This window comes from Kwoniella mangroviensis, chromosome 2 (assembly GCF_000507465.2).
Source record: "Kwoniella mangroviensis CBS 8507 chromosome 2, whole genome shotgun sequence".
Classification (NCBI taxonomy): domain Eukaryota; kingdom Fungi; phylum Basidiomycota; class Tremellomycetes; order Tremellales; family Cryptococcaceae; genus Kwoniella; species Kwoniella mangrovensis.
The window spans coordinates 416,810-437,506 of record NC_088828.1 but is presented as its reverse complement, the minus strand read 5'-3'; the positions used below and the strand labels follow the sequence as shown (position 1 = coordinate 437,506).

Sequence of the window (20,697 nt, the reverse complement as noted above, 5' to 3'; positions counted from 1 at the left end):
ACCAGGTGAATGGATGATAGTTTCGGTGTTCAGAAGAAGGGTTGTGATCCAATCTGATTCACATCTCTATTTACCCAAATTATACTATATACTATATACTTGAAAGAATTCGCTTCCGAAATCTCTGACCATCTTCTTCTCTACCTCGAGGCATCTGTCATAAATCACAATTGTGTGTTCCGTTTGAACTTCTATATCCTTCCATAAAATTCGTTCACCATTGTAAATCTATATAGCACTTGAAACCTTACCGTAACTCTATCTATCAACACCCATCCAATCCGTACATCTCGTTAATATCAATTCCATCATCTCAACGCCACCCCAAATTCATTATCCACACCTTCATCCCAGCCCAATTCCTTCCTTGCTCTTTGATCCATCACCACAGGCATCATCTGAATCGGCATCGTCCCAAGCCCATTTCCATTTCCATTCTCAAAGTCATTGTAATTATCGACCTTGGGGCTGATCGATGAAATTCCATTATTCATATGATAAGGTAATATCCCCTCTTTCTGTTGTTGTTGCTGTTGTTGTTGAAGGATGAACTGGACATCATGTCTACTGACTAATGAATGAACGATGGAATGGAAATATAATGGACCGATTATCCACACGAGGACTCTGGAGAAATTGCCCATGGTGAGATTCTCGATGGATCCGAAGATCAACAACAAAAAAGTCACGGTGACGGGAGGTAACCTATAATATCATAAAATGAGGTAAGTCAAGTCAAGTCGACGCGAAAATATACATGAACGTGATAAGATGGGATAGGATGGTGTTACAAATCTGTACTAGTTTTTGGAAAGAGTGCCCCACTCACATAGTCTCGAATGTCAACATGAATAATTTCCTCATCAACGAAGTAGCAGCAGCTTTGATCTCGTCTCTAGATTTGACCAGAGCGTATGTCACTGTTGAAGTATCATCAGCCATCAAGCCTAACTAAACAAACAAGACAGCTTCCGCACAGATATGATTACCTGAACTTACTGGTAGCACAAACACATAGATCAGTCACGACCGATACAGCCGTCCAAGCTATCACCCATTTATTCACATTACTCAACCATCCTTTCAAATCGCCAGTTCCACTTGATATCTTGAATCCTGTGCAGATGGTACTATATCGATTATACAAGCGACCGAACGACTCGTTAGCGACATACTGTATTTGTTGATCATCTGATTCGCACTCACACTAAACACATTGTGAAACTTGCTAAACTCAATATACTCAAAGTAGGTATGAGTGTCCGTCTATTTCCTACCAGCTAGATACATCCATACATGGTCTCAGTACCGCCTTGTACAAGAAAAAGATGGATGAGCTGACTTTGATTTGACTGACTCACCTTGATTGCTCTTCTAGAGAAATAGAACGCCGCTGCCAAATTGTAGATCCCCACAAATAACAATACAGTCATATCTGCGTACACATCTTTCTCTAATACGATATATACAGCTGTAGCCGCTTTATCGATGAACATGTATGTTTGCCATAGGTTCAATCCGAATTGACCGCTGGGTTGGAAGGGTAGGAAGTAAGATCAACTAGTCAGTGCATGCCTGCCAAAACTGGGACCAAGAAATATCATATTTGTTGGGTACTCACATACATCCCAAGGTACCGATTCCTACGAGGAACAAAGTGTACCTGGTATCGTGTGAAGTGAAAAGTTCGTAGTATCTGTATACCTATCATATCATGTGAACCGAAGGTCAGCATAAGTGAATTTTTCAACATATTCTGTACTTGAAGTTGTGGTAGCAACAGTCATTTGATGATCGACTCTATAACTCACTTGAGAAAAGATAGCACCTAACACAATTCCTTCCAGCCCTAATCCAAGAGCGCAGTACCACTGAAGTAAAATTTTACTGATATCAACGTGTGCTTAGAATCAAGCATACACCGTACTCTACTGTACTGTGTCGCATTGAGATTTACCTACAGTTATAGACCTCGCACTGGACTGTAAGGCCTGATAAATCGCTTCGTCAATCAACTGATCTAAAGTGCTCGAACCTGTCAGACCAGACATGTTGCCGAGTGATCGAATGATAATCTTATCGTGCACGGATGATTGATTGATCAAGGCTGAGATCTAGATGTTTCAACGATCAATGCACAGACATCATTCATCATCAAGTATAATACAATGAGCGAAATAAAAATCACAGCGTGTTCTGCTCATTCATCCGACCATGATCAGCAAAGATCACAAGATATCGCTATAGTGGAAGCTAGGTCCAACTAGAACGAGATTAGCTGCCGAACTAGACTGAAGAGTTGGTATGCCTCTCTCTACCTATTGTACGAATCTGTAGTTCCCTGTCTTCTTGTCTCCTTGCTCGACAAGTTGTCAAAAGTACAGAATACTCTGTAAATCCTTAGATCAAAGAACGGAGACTATCAACCGAGATCACCTCTTCGAACCCTTTTTTCTGACCTGACCTGAGAAGGTGGGGAATGCGAGAACATTACAAAGTCAGGCGCGGATGGAGAAATAAACTATTTTTCTTTGTGGTAATGACGCTAACAAAAACGGCAAGGCGTTTTTAGAATCCTTGCAACGAGCCAAGCAAGACTTTGAGGGATCACAAGTACAATCTAGAGTATGCGGAGTTCACATGTACTGTACTCGTACCAGTCCTGTGATAGAAGAGATAAATCCCTTGGAGGAAAGGGATTGGATTTGTTCAATTGACTTGATGGGAAATCCGGGAAGGAAAGGGGATGTTTAGACTCCGAAAAGACAGGAACCAGACGCAAAATGTCCATTCACCATTTGACGACCTAACGTGACTTGATTTTCTGCATGGTCATGATTGAGATGTATACAAGGTATAAAGTTGGTCCTTTATTCTTAAGAATTCCGTCTCTTCCTCCCCTATACCAAAGATTACCTCTTGTCCAAATGAAGTTTTCGAAATAGCTTTTTTGACGTGTATAATACAAATCCAAGACGCGTTGATCTCCTATCTCTTCTCACCGTCCAAGACGATATCCGTGCTCAGCGTACTGCCTCCCCCAGCACTCACTGTCCTCTCCCTCCTGGTTTCAGCAGCAGCAGCGGAAGTCTCCGAACTCCTTTTAACATTCCCAACAGCGGTGATGTTCGAATCGTCCCTTGTATGTCTACCCAAACCGGTAGGAGTTAAGGGGATCGACATGGAAGGTGAATCAACCCTTTGTAATGTCGATCGTTTCGTACCCTTCGATGTAGATCTGGATCTAGGAGTAGGAGTTACATGTAAGACACGTTGAACATCTTTACGGTAGTTGAGTGATTGGAGGATCGAAGAGAAGTAGACGGGTCCAAGGATCCAAGTGACGATTCGAGAATATCCGGCTGAGCAAGCATGTCAAATCAACTTTGCTGAGACTAGAAATTTACAAGAAGGAGAAAGAGAAAGGTGAGAACGACTGACCAAATGTCGCTCCTTGTAAAGCTACGACAACGACATTGACAATGTTCAACACCACCGGACCGGCCCTATAAAGGTAGAACGAATGAGATGATCTTCCTACGTCTTTGTTTGATACGATTCAACTTACATAGTCTCATAAGTCAATTTCAACAATAATCTTAACAAAGAGGTTTCTGTCTTTTGGAACCCGTCCTTCTCCTTGAGCAACATGATCGTCACTAAACCAGAACCCATAACTTGTCAGCTGATTGATCATTGCAGGAATTGACATACTCTAGCTTACTCAATGCACAGACTAGTATATCTTGTACCAATGCGATAGCAGCCCAAACCACTATCAATCGATTATCGGTCTTACGCCAGGAATCGTACTCCATCAAGTTCTCTGCTGAAGGGTTGGTAGCGAGGGATGGAAGCATATATCCTTTTATGGCGACTCTGAGATGCGGTGTAAGCAATTATATATCAAACGGATCCTGCAATGAAGATGGAGATCATGCGAATTTGTATGCACTCACCCCAAACTCAAACCCAAACTTGAGAAAATACCAATCACCAATGGAAAAGCTGACCATATCTTCTTTTTTGACAACTACATATCCCGACCGATTCACAAGAAGGTGTGTGAGATAACATCGGTCAAAAACATTCCAAACGGGGATCCTCCTACCCGACTCACCAGCCAAGCTCTTCTTCCGAAGAATCCAGCAGCTACGAAATTGAGTATGCCGACAAAGACCAATACCGTCATGTTACATCGTATGTCACCGATGATAATGGCGAGTAAGTCAGTGGCAGCTCGGTCGATCAGTCTGTATGTCTATATGCCCAAACGGAAAGGATAGGTATCAAGATCAGCAAGTGAACCAACAAAGATGGAGTTATCAGTCAAGATAGCAGTACATCATGACTATCCATCGGGATGGAAGGATGACTTACTTGCCAGAGGTTCATACCGAGTTGAGCGCTGTGAACCTAAAGAATTCAGTAATGATCAATGCGACACAGTCAACACGACAAGAACGATGAATGCCAACTTACAATAAAGTAGCTGCGCCAAGGACAATCCCACTCACAGACCAAAGTGGGTCCGTGCGCCAGAAAGCCGAAAGGTATTTAGTCGTCTACGAGTTTTCACGATCAGTATAGGATCGGCTCGATGTTGATGTTGGACGAGGGTATGCATGCATACGAGTGAGAATGGGAAAAGGTTGATGATCATCACTTACTTGAACAAGGATGATACCCAATATCAGACCTTCTATAGCGACCGCACAAGCTGATGAGAACTGACGAAGTATTCTTACGATTAATGACCTACGGTAAAATATGTTGTGATACTAAAAGCTTATAGTACTCACTGTCAAACTCCTAGGAGTAGTTTTGATGAACAAGTAAATCAGATCACTCAAGTCTCTCTGGCCGGGTACGGTTGATATTGTTGATGGTAACGGTGGCATGGTGTAATAGCTGGACTGAGCGAGAAGACGAGATAGAGTTGAGAATATAAAATGAGGTGTTTGGTGTTTTGTCTTTTCCGGAAGAGAACGGAATTTAGGAATACAAAGATCAGATATGAACACATGAGAGTATGTGTATTCGTCCTATTTCCATTCATGTGCTGTGGTGCTGTATACAGTATAGTATACCTTTCATGACCTACTCGACTTGTTCGTTTGCTTCTCGCTTCTTTTTCACTCGTCAAATAATTGTAAACTCTATTCCGTTTATTCATGTTTACGCCCCAAACCTCTTCCCTTTCACTCATGATCGCCTCGTGTGACATGCATGGATGGATTGACGTGGTGATCATTCCTGTGTGTTCGTGTCTTACTCATTCACACCACCAGCAATCAACACAGCAATCAAAGGATGTTACAGCTGAGCTACCCTCCTTGCGACAGATACTGTACTAAAAAGAATTAACGGAAAGTGAGGTGATCACAGATATTTACATGTCATTCTATATTATTCACATGTACAACATCAATATATAGACACTGACACTACTTAAAGCTGATCCTCTCCCCAACCACTCACTGCACCTTCACCAACCAACACCTGTTTGTCGATGACCTCGCCGCTCGTCAACTTTTTGTACGTCTCGATCTTCTCTCCGTACGATGATATGTTGTATATTCTCACTCGTCTATCAAATCCTAATTGGCCGTATCCAGAGTACGAAGAACCTCCGTCAAAGCATGTCCTATGTCATTTCCCCAGAACATCAACCAATCAGTCTGTCTGTCTGTCATTCGTACTATCGTATCAAAAGTTAAAATTGACTCACCAAATCCCATCTGTCCTCCTACATCTATCGGTATTATGATTATGCCCATGACTCAACACCTTCACCTCACTCTTCCTCCTTCCTGTCTGTACCTCCTCCTCATCGTCATACTCATAAGTGACTTTGATAGCATTATAGAAGAATCCACTATTATGTTTCGAATTCCCCTGTCCATCCATGTTCACGCCTACATCTAAACTTTCCAACTGATCTTCCGATAAGAAATCGGGATGGTCAGCGTCCATGTACGCTTCAGGAAGGGGGATATGGAACCACATCATCGCATTGGGTTTGGCTAATGTCGTGTCGTTCTCTTCCTCTGCGTCCCGTCGGGTGATCCTAGATGGTTTGGATTTAGAACGTTTGGAAGACCATATATCCCCCAAGTCCCAGCCACCATCAGGTTGGAACGGTCTAGAGATTGGTTTGATCGATGATGATACGTTGCGATACCATTCTATTTGGGATCTGACATTTGCAGGATAATAGAGTCAGATCACCAGTATGCCAAAGAAGGAAACCAAGAAGGTAGAACTTACTCTTTCAGATAATCATAATCAGGCGTCTTCCATAGTAGTTTCTGTTTTTGACGTGCGTGAGAATCGAGAAAGTACAATGTGAATATGTGCATATTCGAGCTGAAACATCGTCAAAACATGAATTAGCTCATCGTTGAACTTCACAATTCGAAACTTAGTTTAGGTCACTCACCCATCAGCAGAATGTAATTCGATATAATCTATCTCACGAAGCTTGATCAGCTGAATGTTTGGCCACGAAGTCAGAAGAAGGCATCGTCCAGCTCACAATTGCCAACGCCATCAACATCCTTTGGACCAGCTCTCGCCAAAGAGTAAGGCAAATGCTGCAATGCTCTCATCTGTTCTGCTCGATCTTCAGCAATCTCACTATCGTGATTACCTAACAAAGCACCATCAGGATACTGCTAATTTATGATTATAATCAGATGCGGATCCGTTTGCTTACCAAAAATAGCTACCCAAGGGATTTGTCTATCGATTACCGGTTTAGCGAATTTGGCCAAAACAGATCTTGAATCGTAACTGGTACTTTGACCGTTAAGTTGATCTCCAGAAAACACCTAAAAATTCAAGAAAGCAATCTCAGTACGACTTCTTCTGTTCGGGCGCACACCAGCTGCTGCTCTAAGATTGAAAAGCTGACTGACCACTAAATCAGGTGTTTCAGCATCCAGGGCTTCTCCCAACCATTGGGCAGTATCTGAATCTCCCGAACAAGGTGTCTTGTCTGTATCCTTGCATTGACCTTCCCCCACCGAGTAATGCAGGTCTGCGACTAACATGTTCGTACATATATCACTCGTCAGTTGACGTTTCCTTTCCTATTGTAGTGGAAACCAACTCACTCTGCATAATTTTGAATGTCCCATCTTTATGGAACTTGGGCACCTGAGCTCTAGGAGCGACTGAGTAGAAAATAGAAAGCGAATGTTAGCGATCTCCGAAGGGAGTTCTTACTACACATGCTCGAAGGGGGTTTGCACTCACCTGGATTACCTCTTCTGACTGCCAATCCTACACTTTCCCATTTATCTTTCTTACTTTCCGTTATTTTTCCTCCTTGGATCCTCTCAAATCCGAAAAACGGTTCGTCGTCGCCGTAAATCACATCAACTTCAGTGATATAGTCGCCATATTCGACTTTGTTCGATTCGCCCGATTGGATCGGTTCGACGGATCCGTTGGGTGTCTCACCTTCATCTTCAGGTATCAAATCTTCGGCACTGTTATCGGAGACTATGATATACAGATTAGTCAGGTTGACGTCTGATTCTCAGATCCATTTCAAAAAGAAAGGATAAGAATGATACTCGAAATTGAAAATGAAAAATACGATCATATTGAAAATATACCCACCCTGTCTTCTCCATACATCATCCCACCCCTGACTCTTCGTCCTATACCATAACCTCTCCTCAGGTCTACTCGGCCATACACCAGAATGTAAATTCCCCAAACCTTTCTGCCAACCGCCATTCTCAAGATCGTACTGCAACTCTTTGGAGGGTGGTTCAGGTACGAGTTGGATGTCCGTTATCAGGTCGGCGTCGAGTCGGCGAGTTCGACGATAATAGATGTTTAGGTACCTATGAGTTTAAACGGATTGTTAAGTTAATTCGTTGATCGTCCTGCTGAATTCACTGTGACAAGTGGATTGGAAGAGAGGAGGGTTCATATGTATCTACCGTTCTTTTGATTGTTTGGAGTTGCCCCATTATGAATCCCCCTTGGATAGTATCGAAGGTTACTAAGTTAAGAGTTGAAAGAGACTAACCATAATCCCGTCCTGATATTCAGATCCCTCTCCACCCTTACCCACTTCCCTTTCAACTTATCTAGCTCTGGCGTAGTCTCAGGCGAACAGTGTTCTGGGAACAAGTAAGGAGGGAAATAACATGGTGCGACGGCGATTTCAGTTACTAGTCGGTAGATGGATGATCAGCAAAATACAGTTTACAACACTCATAGATCCATATTTTATGATCATTTATAGATCGGGTCTCTCTTTCTTTTCCATAACAGTCCAAAATCATTGTTGCTGATTAAAGAGGATATGCCTTTGTCCTCCTTTGATAGAACTAGACACTCACGTCCAGTCGTATGTAATGCCAATGGATCCTGTGCCGTCGAATGACTTATCAGCTCATAATCTTCTTCTTTAGCTTGTACAGATTAAGCTCACCCAATTTTCTATAGGTATACTAGCCATATGTCCCGTCGCATTCCCACTTCCACCACTAGATAATACCTCATTTCCACTCCCACTTCCGCTCTTCGAAGTAGACATCTCTACGATATCCCAACTCTGCCATCCCAGATGCTGTCTCACCGCAGGACTCTTGAAATGCGATAAAAGAGAGTAGGATACGAGTCCGAAAGAGAATAGCAAGATGAGTAGGAGGATGGGAAGGAATGAACGTAGATATAGGAATGGTGGGGGTTTGTACTTTCCCGAGTGGGATGTAGGCAGTCGAGGCATCTTGATCTTGTTTTGGCTCGTCAGATATATGGCTGAGATTCCTCGATGGCAGGGTGACCCAAAGATATATTCAAGCTGATATCGGGGATGTGAGTGAGCCGGATGGATCCATAAGAGTGGGGTTTGATGTAGTACAGAGGTTGAAAGGAAGTCGAAAGTTCAAGGTCGAATGGGTCACTCGTAAGTTGAGTCTGGTTCAAGAGTAAAGATGCGAAGTGGAGGTCAAATCGTCATCGTATCTTCTCCGCTCAAAAATAAACATAACATGGTGATCCTCCAATTCACTTTATGCAGATCCATGGTTCACAAAGAGGAAGAGAGGGAAAGAGGGAAGTAGAGTGTATATATATATATATATATGCATATACGTTTCACTTATGACACATGTCGATTTCCTCAACGTTTCATCTTCTCATTCATTACCGACACTAATTTACTAATTTACCATATCTCAAATTTCATTGCAAACCAATTTCCACAATTCCAAGAGATATCCAACACTGCACATTCTTCAGATTCATTCTATGCCCAGCCCTATCCTTCTGCTTCTTCGACCTTCAACTCTCCTCTTCTCTCAACCTCAGTCTCACCCAATCTCTCATCCTCATCAGTCAGCCCTTTTTCAAACTCCTCCCTCCAATCTTTCCTTTTCTCTTTGTCGAGTAACGAGAAATTCGACCATCTCCATATTTTAGGTTTGATCAATAAACCTTTGTTACCCTGCGTCCTGACCGCTATACCCTGTTTCAACAAATGTATATCATCGAATGATCTCTCAATCGCTATTTCCTCACGAGACGAAGGTGTTTCACCATCAGGAGAGGGTTTAAGGAGGAGGAGGTCGAATAATGGATTATCGATCGATGAAGATTCTGATAAACTCATTTGATACCTATACAAATCACCAACACCAACAAAGCCATAAATCAGTAAAGCTGAGATAAAACGGTAGAAATGAAAAACTCACTGTTCAGCGTCTTCATCAGTCGTGAATACCAGATCACAGTTCCACAAACTCCTTCCTAAAGTCTCCAGAGGCGATATTAACCAATCCTTCATTGCCTCAGGGGTATATACGAATCTATATGTATCACACGCACAATCAGCATCAAACTTCCCGATTGGTGTTCAAAAAGGTTTTTACTCACCCAACAGATTCAGTGTCGACTTTCTTGTCAGGTACAAGGCGTGTGCAGAACATGATAGATTCATAGACATCCTCGTCCGTAATCGAAGTAGGATCTTGCACGTCCCCATCCTCATCACCTGCATCGGTGTTGGGTGAAGGAAGAAGTGAGACAAGCTGTCTTTGTCTTGCCCACTCCGATATCCTCGATTTTCGTTGTCGAGTCTTCAAATATCTCTTATCGACCTAATATTTATCGTCCTCGCCGATCAAAGTCTACTCCTTTTTGAGCAGAATGGGAAAAATCACTCACAGCAATCCTTTCGACCCTTTCAACAACGATACTACTCCCATCATGGCCATTACCCCAGTTTCTCGTTCTCACGCCGTTCCTCTCAGTTGCCGTATACCTGATAAGACGAGGTACCAATCTGACCGTCACATTGATCACATCTTGATCCCGGGGATTACGTCCTTTCTTCTGTAATTCGACAGGCGAAGAGATTGATCTGGACCATCTTAACCAGCCGGCATGGACCAATATCAAACCTAAATCAGAATCATCCGTGTAAACATCTGTTCCCCATATCTTCCTCTCTCTACTGACGTTCCCGCAAATCACATGATCGGTCGAATCTGTAGGTGAAGGGGTAGGTGTCGACTCGTCCCATCCATTCTCTCCTCTTACTTTCCAATCTTCACCCAAGAACCCTCCACCTATCCTGACGATGATCAAACCACCCTCGTTGGAGGTGGTACATTCCCCAGATTTGGCTAATGTCCACTGATCACCCTCATACACTTGTGTGGACACTACTCGATTGAGATCTGGCACAGTCTTCAACCACTGTTCCACCTGGCTCGATCCAACCTCAGGCCATCGTCTAATAGGATTAGTGAGGGCAGACCAATCTTTCTCCTTGACTGGTGGATTATTGTTAACCTCTATCTTCTTGTCCTCTTCCTTTCGTCTTTTGGCAGCTTTGGTGTTCGTCGATCTCCTATGGGCGTTCTGAGCTTCTTCAACAGCAGCGTCCATACGAGGTCGTTTGTCTCGAGGTGTATATTGATATTCGCGTGGCTCAGCTTTATACCCATATGGTCGAGGTTCTCGAGATGGTGCCACTTGTTGCATCACTGAGGATCCGTCACTCGATGCTGCAGTAATTGGCCCAACAGGGTTCTTTGGCTCAGGCTGATGTATCACCTCGATATGTCTGGTGAGATTCGCTTTCTGATTTGCCGCTGCCGCTGCCGCCGATGCTGAAGTTGCGGGGGTCTGTCGCCAGCTAGGTTCATTTGCAGGACGTTGTGCAGAACTTGCTTGGGTTGCTGATGGTGCCGTGGTGACATTCGATCGGGGAGGTTGGAAAGCTTCAACACCATAAGCTGTTCCAGGCGCAGGGCCGTAGCGTTCCCTCTCTCGCTCTTTAACCCAATCAGCGAATCTATCGTCCTTCTCCCTCTCAGCTTTCGCTTTAGCTTCAGCAGCTTCCTTCTGCGATCGTTTTCTCTCCTCTTCCCTCTTCTCAAGCATCTCCCGCTCTCGTTCTCTATCGGCCCATCTGGGTCCAAATGCTCCATACCCTCCGAACCCACCTAGGCCGAATCCACCGAACGATCCGTGGTATGCTGGACCACCAAGACCGGAGTAGCCCCCGAAAGGTGCACGCGTCGACTGTGAGGCAGGTGTGGCAGAGGCGACAGGTGCAACATTTTTCGATGGAGGTGCAGCAGTCGCGGTTGTAGGGGAAATGGCGGAATCTCTGTCTCGTGGTGTGACAGTCGTTTGGATCCTTGAGACAGGTGATCGTTGTCCATCCCTGCTTTTAGCAGCTTCGTTGAATAATTGAGGGGGTCCGAATAGTGACCTGACAGTCGTGGCTGGTTGAGAGGAAGTTTTGACCGGGCTCTTGGATCCCGAAACAAGAGGTTCATTACCTCTCTGGCTGGACCCGCTGGGTGTTCGTCGATGACCAGTAATCGTAGAAGCGGATTCAATTGCAGGAGTAGGGTTGGGACTAGCAGCTACAGTCGTGCTGGTCGATCGCTCTCGTGCATCTCTTTCGAAAGGTGAAGGAAGAGATCTCGAGCCTAGAGAGCCGAAAGATGGAAGAGGCAGATTAGGTCGAGACGCAGAGCCGGTAGCGGAAGTCGCGCTTGCAGGAGGGATTTGAGGTGAGATGGATGGTTTACCAGTTGAAGCGGGAGCAGGAAGCGTACGAGAGGTTGTCGGTGAAGGAGGAAGGGATGGGCGAGAGTATGAATTTGTTGGATTTGGATTTCGATGTGAAGGGGAAGTCTCGATAGAATGGGGCTTTGCGCTTCTCTCCCTCTCCCTCTCCCTCTCTTTTTCTCGTTCCCTCTCCCTCTCTTTCTCTCGTTCCCTCTCTCTAGCGAGAGCCAGTCTCTCCTTCTCCTTGTATTCCTGATCTCTGATGAAAGGTCCAGCCCCGAACAACCCATAACCTGCACCAAGTCGACCTAGACCAGAGCCAAATCCTGAGCTCATCGGATCAGGTCTCCTGGGTGCTCCTGCTGCACCGATTGTAGAGGACGAGGTAGACGCGAAGGGGCTCGGTCTCTCGTCCCTAGGGGTTGAGCTGGCAGAGGTCGGATTGCTGCCTGGGTGATGAGGATGGTGGTGATGGTGATGATGCTGAGGGAGATGGGAGTGTGCGGATGATGTTGGTGTATCTGATGGTCTGGGCATTGAAGTTGAATATGAGGTAGAGTAAGTTGGTTTGATAGTCATGTCTATGTTATCAAAGGCGAGTGATCCGGTGTCAGCCGATTTGTGCGTAAAGAGGTGGTAAATAAACCAAAAACACTTCCACTCCCAGGCACGATTGCGAAAAAACCTTTTCATCATCATCATATCAAACTCACCTCTGGCCCGGTCAAGGTCACGCTCCCTTCGTGCAGCTTCCGTCATAAAATCATAGCTAGGCCTCAGACCATTCCCAGCTCCAGGCGTCGATGCAGGTGTACCATTACGCGAGGCTGAGCCGAGCTGTGAGGTGGGTACATTCGGACTGGTAGCTGCACTGCCATTAGCCGGAGCGGGCTGAGCCGAATTGGAGGCTGAGGGTGGTTTACCGAATGGATGCATTGAGGAGGTCGTCGATGAGGTCGATGCAGGTGGTAAGAAGCTCCAAGGCATCAAAGGATCAGCTTATGGTGATTGTCACCCGAGTGGGGGAGTGTTATCGTATGAGAAAAGACGACAGGTCGAGGTGGAGGTGGGAGGGTCGGTTACCCAAAGCCGAAAGGAACTGCTCAGGCTAGGAGTGGACTGTCGCGTGGAATGAGCTTTTTCAGTTGTAGCGAATGAGCATGTATGCGAGTCGATCACAGCAAGAATGGAGATGTAATGGGTATAGCAATGGGATAATGTGAGGATTGACAAGTAAGAGAGAGAGAGAGGAACAAGAGGTGGATGACGTTTGATCAGATGCACTTTCCAGATGTGACTGACTGACTGATTAAACTAAACGACCAACCGACCAAAGATTGATATTAAGGGGTCCGAGCTTACACACACCTCCTCCTGTTAAGATTACCCTGAATCTCAACAGCAGGCGATCGCTTCCTCTCCTTTCTCCGGAATTCAGGGTAAAGAAAGGGGTCAGCCCATGACATGGTATGGAAAACCGGGATTTGCCGGCATTATAACCAGATGAACATGATTATCCATGGTGAATGCTGGAAGTGGCGCTTTGGGTAGTACGAGTACTGTAGTTCCTTTTGTTCTCATAAGTTATCAGTCACCCCCATTTAAAGATAATCTGTATGAAACGCGTTTGTTTTGTTTTCCTTTTCCCGGCTGAGATGGAGATCAGTGACCACAAACATCATCTGCATCATCATCCTCATTCACAATATGATCAATCAATCCATTCTTGTTTACACTACCAACACCAGATCATAACCCTGCACATCACCATCTATCAATCTCAGATCTCATGTATCAGTAATCTCACCATCGTCCAGACACCGCCCACATCATCCCACCACCTGCCATCAAAGAAATGGTCCGAACCGTACGTGAGCCCAATTCTACGACACCGCATCTGTTGCGAGTATCAACATCATCCGCCACCAGCTCAAGAGGGTCTTCAGGTGGTAGTCCCTCCCAGCCTGTTTTCGTCAAGAGCAAAACAGCTTGCCTCGCTTCGTCACCTAAAAGAAATGGATCAACAGCGAAGAAGAGAGCTGTGCTAGGCGAAAGAGAAGAGAACATCGTGTCACCGTCTCAACCCAGTCCAATGAAGTCAAAGTCAAAGCCTAAATCTAAATCCTCACTAACACCCCGACCCACCGACGATTTCTCTCTCTCAGCACTATCTCGATTCGTCGCCCAGTCACCCACAAATAGGCTGCCGACACCTTATCGACATGATATCACATCTTCGTCGCCTATCGGTCAATCTCCCAATCCCACTTTCATTTCGCGACCCGGATCTACACCATATGGACCCCGTCGATCTGTACCTATGCAGATCAACAACAACGACGATACGTTGCTGCTGAATATGCGACCACCAGAGATGAATTTTTCTTCTCCTGGATCCGGTCTGACGGATGATAGTGATGTGGAAGATGTCAGAGGTGGTATTTACGAATTAGGAGGCCTGGTGACTCCTGCAAACAGTCAGGAAATCTCAGTGAGCTGTTCTCGTCCATGTCTCCTTGATGACAGCTAATTCAGTGATTGATTTACAGGTTGATTCACCAAGTAAATCTCAACCCATCAGACATCCAGTAGCTGCAGCCAGCATCGCTCGCAAATCCATATCTCGCCTGCCTACCCCTCCATCATCTCAATCTGGATCATATCCTAGCGCTCTTCCACCAACCCCGCAAGCAGGACCTTCTCGAATATCTTGTATTCGAGCTAGACCATCACCCACTCCTCCCCGACGAATTGGCGCCGGACTATCAGAAGTACTGGGTTTAGGGCATATAACGACTGAATGGGACACTCCGCTTAGATTGGGAGAAGATGTCTCACCGAACCCCAGGAGAAAGAAATCACCTAGGCTTTCTCAACCCGGTCAGACTCCCACTCGGGGCCAACCGGTACCAGTACAGTCAGGCGGAGTAGAAGTTGTCAGGCCAATTCGAGAGAGGAGTAATACTTCTTGTGCATCCACATCCAAGTCAACCACTCCAGCAACCTTGAGACCGAAAAGTAAAGGGATAGTCAAATCTAGGATTCCAAATCTGTCACCATCCCAATCTCAGTCCCAAACGTCTCGTAGATCAAGTGGAGGAAATAGAAAATCAAGTGGAGGATCGGCAAAATCTACCACAACCCCTGCTGCTTCTCGTTCAACGATTACAAAGAAGGTACCGTCAACTGCCCCAGTCGGACGAAGGAAACCTACTTCGCCCAAAACGCGCACCACGCCCACTTCTCAAAATGATAGACGAGCGTCCGTTCCAGCCAATAGCAATACGATAACTCCTAAACCCCGAGGCAGGCGATCTGTAGCTCAGACACCGAAGGATGTAGCATTGAGCGGTAGGAGGATAGGAACCTTATCTAGACCCATCCATGGCAGTCCAGGTGATGATCCGTTATTACTCAAGGGTGAAGAAGGTGATGATTATGATATTGGACATAATATAAGGAATGGAAATGGATTATCATTATCTCTCAACAATGGGAATAAAAATGATAGACAGATACCTGTATCATCACCGTTCACTTTCCGCCAGAATGAAGATCTTACGTTACTTCCTATGGACTCACCGGGCGAGGGGTATCTAGATTTCGGAACTGGCCCTGCTTGGTCTGATGATGGCTCGGATGCGGAGATGGGAGGTATAGGTGAAGATACGTTTATACATATGAAATCAAAGAAAGATGCTTCTGGAAAATTGTTAGGTTCTTTAGGAAGATTAGGTGAATCTATTTTGGAGGAGGAAGAGGAGGTTGATAAGACTATTGAAAGTTACAGCAGAGATGGGAGGTCTTATACCCCGATTCTACCGCCAAGGGATAAGGAACAACATCAATCAGTAGAAGAATCTATCTCATCAGCTGTCATTAGATCAAGATCAAGTCCTGCGCAGCAAGCAGCAGACAGCAACGAGGAGAGTAACATGATCGAGGAAGCGGGCGATGTGACTCAAGAGATGGATGATGATAATTGGGAGATATCAGCGGAGCAGATCGAACCTACCGACAACAATGATGATACTATCACTATTCAACCTCAGTTTCCCCATGACAGATCCTCGTCACCTGTCGCCGATGCTGCTGAAGATTTAGGGGATATAACGCAAGAGATGGAAGGTGGTGATTGGGATAACACAGAAGAGGATATCGAATTCGCCCGAGATACTGAAGATAAATCCTCTTCTCATACGCCTCATGCGGAGACTGCTATAGTCGATGATAATCATGATATGGATCAGCAATCGGAGAAAGATTTTGGTCATATCGAAGAGCACGCCTTACGAAAAGAGCAGGATCAAAATCTAAATCAAGTCGTTCAATCTACCTTGCATGATGAACCTTCTTCTGCTGATGAGGGAGAGGAAGAAGAAGGAAACAAAATCGAAGATGGATGTGGTGAAACTTGGGAGATATCAGAAAACGACATTACTCTTCCCACGCTCACAACCGAACAATCCTTCACTCCAAATGTACTAGATGTCGCTCCTGTCCATGAAGAGTTGGGAAATGTCGAAGATCCTCATCAACAACCGGGTATCTCGAATGAACTTCTGGACAACAACATACCATCTCGGACTTCTTCATCTGATCATGTTCCTTCGCTAGGTGAAAGTGAGGAATTCGGGGATGTTACTCAAGATATGGATTCGCTGGATTGGGAAGTTTCAGAGGAGGGTATACAAGCTTCTCAACTTGATAATCAGGAACGAGCTCGCTCTCGATCGGTGTCACCTCTGTTTAAGAGGCGGGTACAAGAAGGAACCAGTGAGATTACCCAAAGAGAACTGACTATCGAGACGCCCGTGGCTCATCGAGAAGAGGAAGTAGATCAAGAGGAAGAATTTCTTGAGGCAGATGCGCGAGCGCATCAGCTCATCGAGCCATTAGAGGAGGAGATGACATTGAACCTGGACGCAATAAAGGAGATTGAGCAAGACGTTCAAGGTAAGTTAAGAAGTCAGGCCAAGCGGAGTGCTATTACCGCTGATCCAATCTACCTTGTAGATGCAGTGTCTGTCGCTTCCGCGAACGAAGAAGGAAACGTGAAAAATCGTCGGGAGTCGGAACCTATTGACACGGAAATATCCAGGTCGAACGATAGACTCCAATCACCCTTGATTCCTGCCATACAGATCCCTACCGAAGTGACTCAACCTGTGGGAAACATCAAAATACTTCAAACGTCTACACCGTCCCCTTCTCCTGCTCCTGTACTCAGATCAACTACACCTGTTCATTCACCTCCTCCGACAACGAATTACGAACCACCCTCTCTACGATCACCTCCACCTCCCAGATCACCTTTCGTGCTCATTCACCATCGAGGTGATCTAACTTTCACACCCCGACCTGAATTCTCCTACTCCAACTATCGATCACCATCACCCTTACCTCCTCCCACACCTGTATTCTCAGCTCAGGAAAGAGGTCATGCGATCTTGGAAGAGGCTGATAGAGCTTTGAGCAGGTTATCGAAATTGAGGAGTCTGTCACCTTTTCCTGCAATCACCAAACAAGAGGACCCGGGTGTCTCTCATAACCCAGAAACGATAGAGAATGCTCGAGCTGATGCATCTGCAGAAGTCCTTCACCGAGACATGTCCGTGCCAGCGCAGACAGTCTCACAAGATGGCGACGGTAATTCTCATAACGTTGCTGATGATGTCGCTGCTCCTAACGCGACACGTGGCGAATTCCAAGATAGCTTACAAGAAGAAGAGGAGGAGGAAGAAGATCAGGCAGCAGGAGATGTCACAGCGGAAGCGGATAATTCCGCATGGAATCTTTCGGCTGAAGAATATGAAGTTCCTCTGAGGGATAGGTCTGATGGAGAATCAGAGGAGGAGAACCGGGAGAAGGAAGAAGAACGAGCGGAGGAGACGGAAGACGAAGATAATTCATTGGCGCAGGAGAATGCTCAACAGTCCGAAGAAGCTTCACCTGAACCTGTCGAGGTACCGGAAAGGATCGTCCTTCGTTTAGTGGAACGTGGAATGATCAAGTTAGAAGCTGAATCCGACTCCGAAGATGTGGTACAAGATGTACCATTCGAGTCTGATATCCCTCCTGTTGTAAGGCAGAGTTCATCTTCTGCCTCACGTGAACGACCATGTACACCGTCACGAGGACCGAGTGAGATCAGGGCTAGATCAACCACCCGGTCACCTATTGCTGGACCTTCAACTCCATCAGTCTATCCTGCTCTATCGACAACTCAACTCAACGTTGATTTCACCACTCCCAAGACCGCTCCTCCACCTTCGGTCCTCCAATCTGCCAACTCGACCACTCAAGTTGAGGGCGTCACTTCGCTCGAACGTACGCTCTTGCATCGTGTCGGCACATCAAAGCTCTCTCAACAGATTGTACCTTCCTCGCGAACGACAGAAGAAGCATCATCTCCCGTTCTTCAGCAACAGTCTTCCCCCCCGAATCTGGTGAACCGAGAAGAAGGTGAAGAATCTGTAGTGATCCGTAAACCCCGTCGATCATTGCATGACGAGCTTGCTGCTGTTTCTGCCTCCGTAGCGGACGATGATCATTTCGATGGAGAAGGAGATGATTCGTTCAAATCGGTAGTAGAAGTGTCTAGCTTGGATCCGAAAGCGGCTGCTAGAGCTGCAGCGATATTGAAACTTGTGAGTATCCCCCTGCTTGTCCCATGTTTGAAGGAATGCTTACCAGACATTTTGGGTGATGGTAGAACCACGCATATATCGAACATGGTATCTTACCGAGATCTGAAGAAAAGGATCTTGCGATTTCCACCAAATCAACCTCACATAGCGAACGAGAAAAGAGGGATTTACTGCATGAAGCTGAATTAGAAATTGTTGAATCTCATCGAAGATCCCGATCCCGATCTAGATCGATGAGCATGATGAGGCCTGAAAGGGAGATGTCAATTATGAGCTTTATGACTGAAGATTATCCTGTGCCAGGAGCATTCGTCAAGACGCCTAGACCCGATTCTAGAAAGGTAATTTCGCCAATGAAGAGGAAAAGAGATCTTGTATCTGTTCATGAAACGATTGAGAATGAGGATGATACTCAAAAAAAGGAAGAAAGATGGGGAGTGAAAGAGTGGAAGAGATTGGAGAAGGTGTACAGGGCAGAGAAGGAGACATGGATAAAAGAAAGAGAAATCAAGAAACTCCCCGTCACTGAATCTCCGACAGCTTCGCCGATACCTTCTATACCTGGTGGACTCGTGGCTTGGGCTAGGAGAAGTACGTTTGGTACGCCCAAGGAAGTACACGTAAAGAAATGGGATATTGAAAGTGTCGTGGACAACTTTTTGGACGAGGAAAAGAAAGATGGAAGAAATTGGGACAGGTAAGTCCATCAATCTAAATAGCTTGCTCATGGCAGCTTTGACTGATTTGTGTGTTTTACTCTGAATGTAGAGAGATGCTGGTATTGAGAGTACAAGCTATCCAAAGGAGAATATCGAAACTTGCCTCTTCGACTGCATCCACATCTACTTCCATAGATCTGCAAACTCCGGCTCTCAAGAGAATCCGACCAAATGTCCCTACTTTGCCTCAAACTCCGATGATGACCAAATCAACGAAAGACGCTGTCGAACCGCCCTCAACCATTAAGAGGATGTTAGGTTTTGTTTGGGGTAAATCGAAAGCTCAGAATTCATCGGTCCGAACATCCAATGAATCGAAAATCTCTTCTTCCGCTTTAAATACAACGTCTTCGATTAATAAGGGTAAAGAGACAGAAAAGGATGTATTGCCCACTACTCAAATGAGGGAGATTAGACCTGCCCATCCAACTTCATCCAGGTGGACACCTGTTGCTCCTCCGCCTCCACCACCTAGGTTGACTACTGCTTCAACGTCAAAGACTGCTTCCACCAATTTCTCTAAAAATACTCCAGCTTTCTCTAAACCAATGTCGATACCGTCATCTTCTTTGAAATACGTATCAACCACATCATCCAGTATAACCCATTCTACGTCCCTCCCATCTTTATCTATAACCTCATCATCATCATCATCTTTGTCAGGCAGCACAAGGCTTTACCCGCCATTGAACCCACCGATATCTCAGCGATCCGATGCTATCGCCAGGTTATTCCCTGATCACACTTCTACCTCGGGAAAGATGACTGCGTCCATCTCTGAGAAGAACCTGAAAGAGTTGGGTCAGATACAGAAGAAACGAAGTGGCAGTGTCAAGAGTCTGGTGGACAGCTGGGAAGGTAAGGGGATTATGGGTCCGTCCATAAAGGGAAAGGAGAAGGAGAAGTAATGAAATGTTTGTTTTGGGTTTCTTGTTATTAACGATTTATATGATTCGCTTTACGATATACGATGGGACATGAATTCTTGATGCTTTTTGGGTACTTGTGCTTATACATATATACTTCATATTATACTATCTATACTTTATATGATCTTGATCGATATTGGTATTATGCATACATGTGCATGCTATCCATCTATCCTCTGAGATATGATAGCATTGTTACAATGTTGAGATGATTGCCCTTATTTCAGTTATCCATTTATGCGAGATGGTTAATGAGATCACGTTTCCCTTCGAACGGGTCTGCTCCGATAAAGTGGAAAAGTGAAATCATCAATGTTGAGTCTCATCCTGAATCTCATCCTGAAT

The 20,697-nt window shown here is 45.3% G+C and overlaps 5 protein-coding genes across 5 annotated transcripts; 1 reads left to right on the top strand and 4 right to left on the bottom strand.

The window, feature by feature from the left end:
- Positions 1 to 308: 308 nt before the first annotated feature.
- I203_107022 (uncharacterized protein) lies at positions 309 to 2,051 on the bottom strand (the record flags this gene model as incomplete). The annotated part of the gene is made up of 8 exons (XM_019145108.1): positions 309 to 705; positions 830 to 920; positions 1,000 to 1,130; positions 1,207 to 1,280; positions 1,362 to 1,530; positions 1,622 to 1,704; positions 1,812 to 1,871; positions 1,962 to 2,051. The coding sequence occupies 8 exons, from the start codon at positions 2,049 to 2,051 to the stop codon at positions 309 to 311; spliced, it is 1,095 nt and encodes a 364-aa protein (XP_019004927.1).
- A 937-nt stretch (positions 2,052 to 2,988) lies between these two features.
- I203_107021 (uncharacterized protein) lies at positions 2,989 to 4,901 on the bottom strand (the record flags this gene model as incomplete). The annotated part of the gene is made up of 10 exons (XM_019145107.1): positions 2,989 to 3,362; positions 3,442 to 3,506; positions 3,569 to 3,659; positions 3,725 to 3,879; positions 3,960 to 4,033; positions 4,121 to 4,261; positions 4,381 to 4,408; positions 4,483 to 4,565; positions 4,671 to 4,730; positions 4,803 to 4,901. 10 exons carry the CDS (start codon positions 4,899 to 4,901, stop codon positions 2,989 to 2,991), a joined length of 1,170 nt encoding a protein of 389 aa, XP_019004926.1.
- A 550-nt stretch (positions 4,902 to 5,451) lies between these two features.
- On the bottom strand, positions 5,452 to 8,752 carry I203_107020 (uncharacterized protein; the record flags this gene model as incomplete). Its single annotated transcript, XM_019145106.1, has 13 exons — positions 5,452 to 5,647; positions 5,732 to 6,199; positions 6,271 to 6,369; positions 6,443 to 6,470; positions 6,539 to 6,652; positions 6,719 to 6,833; positions 6,921 to 7,048; positions 7,119 to 7,178; positions 7,261 to 7,509; positions 7,630 to 7,859; positions 8,048 to 8,192; positions 8,364 to 8,391; positions 8,456 to 8,752. The coding sequence occupies 13 exons, from the start codon at positions 8,750 to 8,752 to the stop codon at positions 5,452 to 5,454; spliced, it is 2,157 nt and encodes a 718-aa protein (XP_019004925.1).
- Positions 8,753 to 9,286: 534 nt separating this feature from the next.
- On the bottom strand, positions 9,287 to 13,041 carry I203_107019 (uncharacterized protein; the record flags this gene model as incomplete). The annotated part of the gene is made up of 5 exons (XM_019145105.2): positions 9,287 to 9,644; positions 9,720 to 9,833; positions 9,901 to 10,124; positions 10,192 to 12,635; positions 12,768 to 13,041. 5 exons carry the CDS (start codon positions 13,039 to 13,041, stop codon positions 9,287 to 9,289), a joined length of 3,414 nt encoding a protein of 1,137 aa, XP_019004924.2.
- An 868-nt stretch (positions 13,042 to 13,909) lies between these two features.
- Positions 13,910 to 20,331, top strand: I203_107018 (uncharacterized protein; the record flags this gene model as incomplete). Its single annotated transcript, XM_019145104.1, has 4 exons — positions 13,910 to 14,545; positions 14,604 to 18,704; positions 18,770 to 19,401; positions 19,473 to 20,331. 4 exons carry the CDS (start codon positions 13,910 to 13,912, stop codon positions 20,329 to 20,331), a joined length of 6,228 nt encoding a protein of 2,075 aa, XP_019004923.1.
- Positions 20,332 to 20,697: the final 366 nt, after the last annotated feature.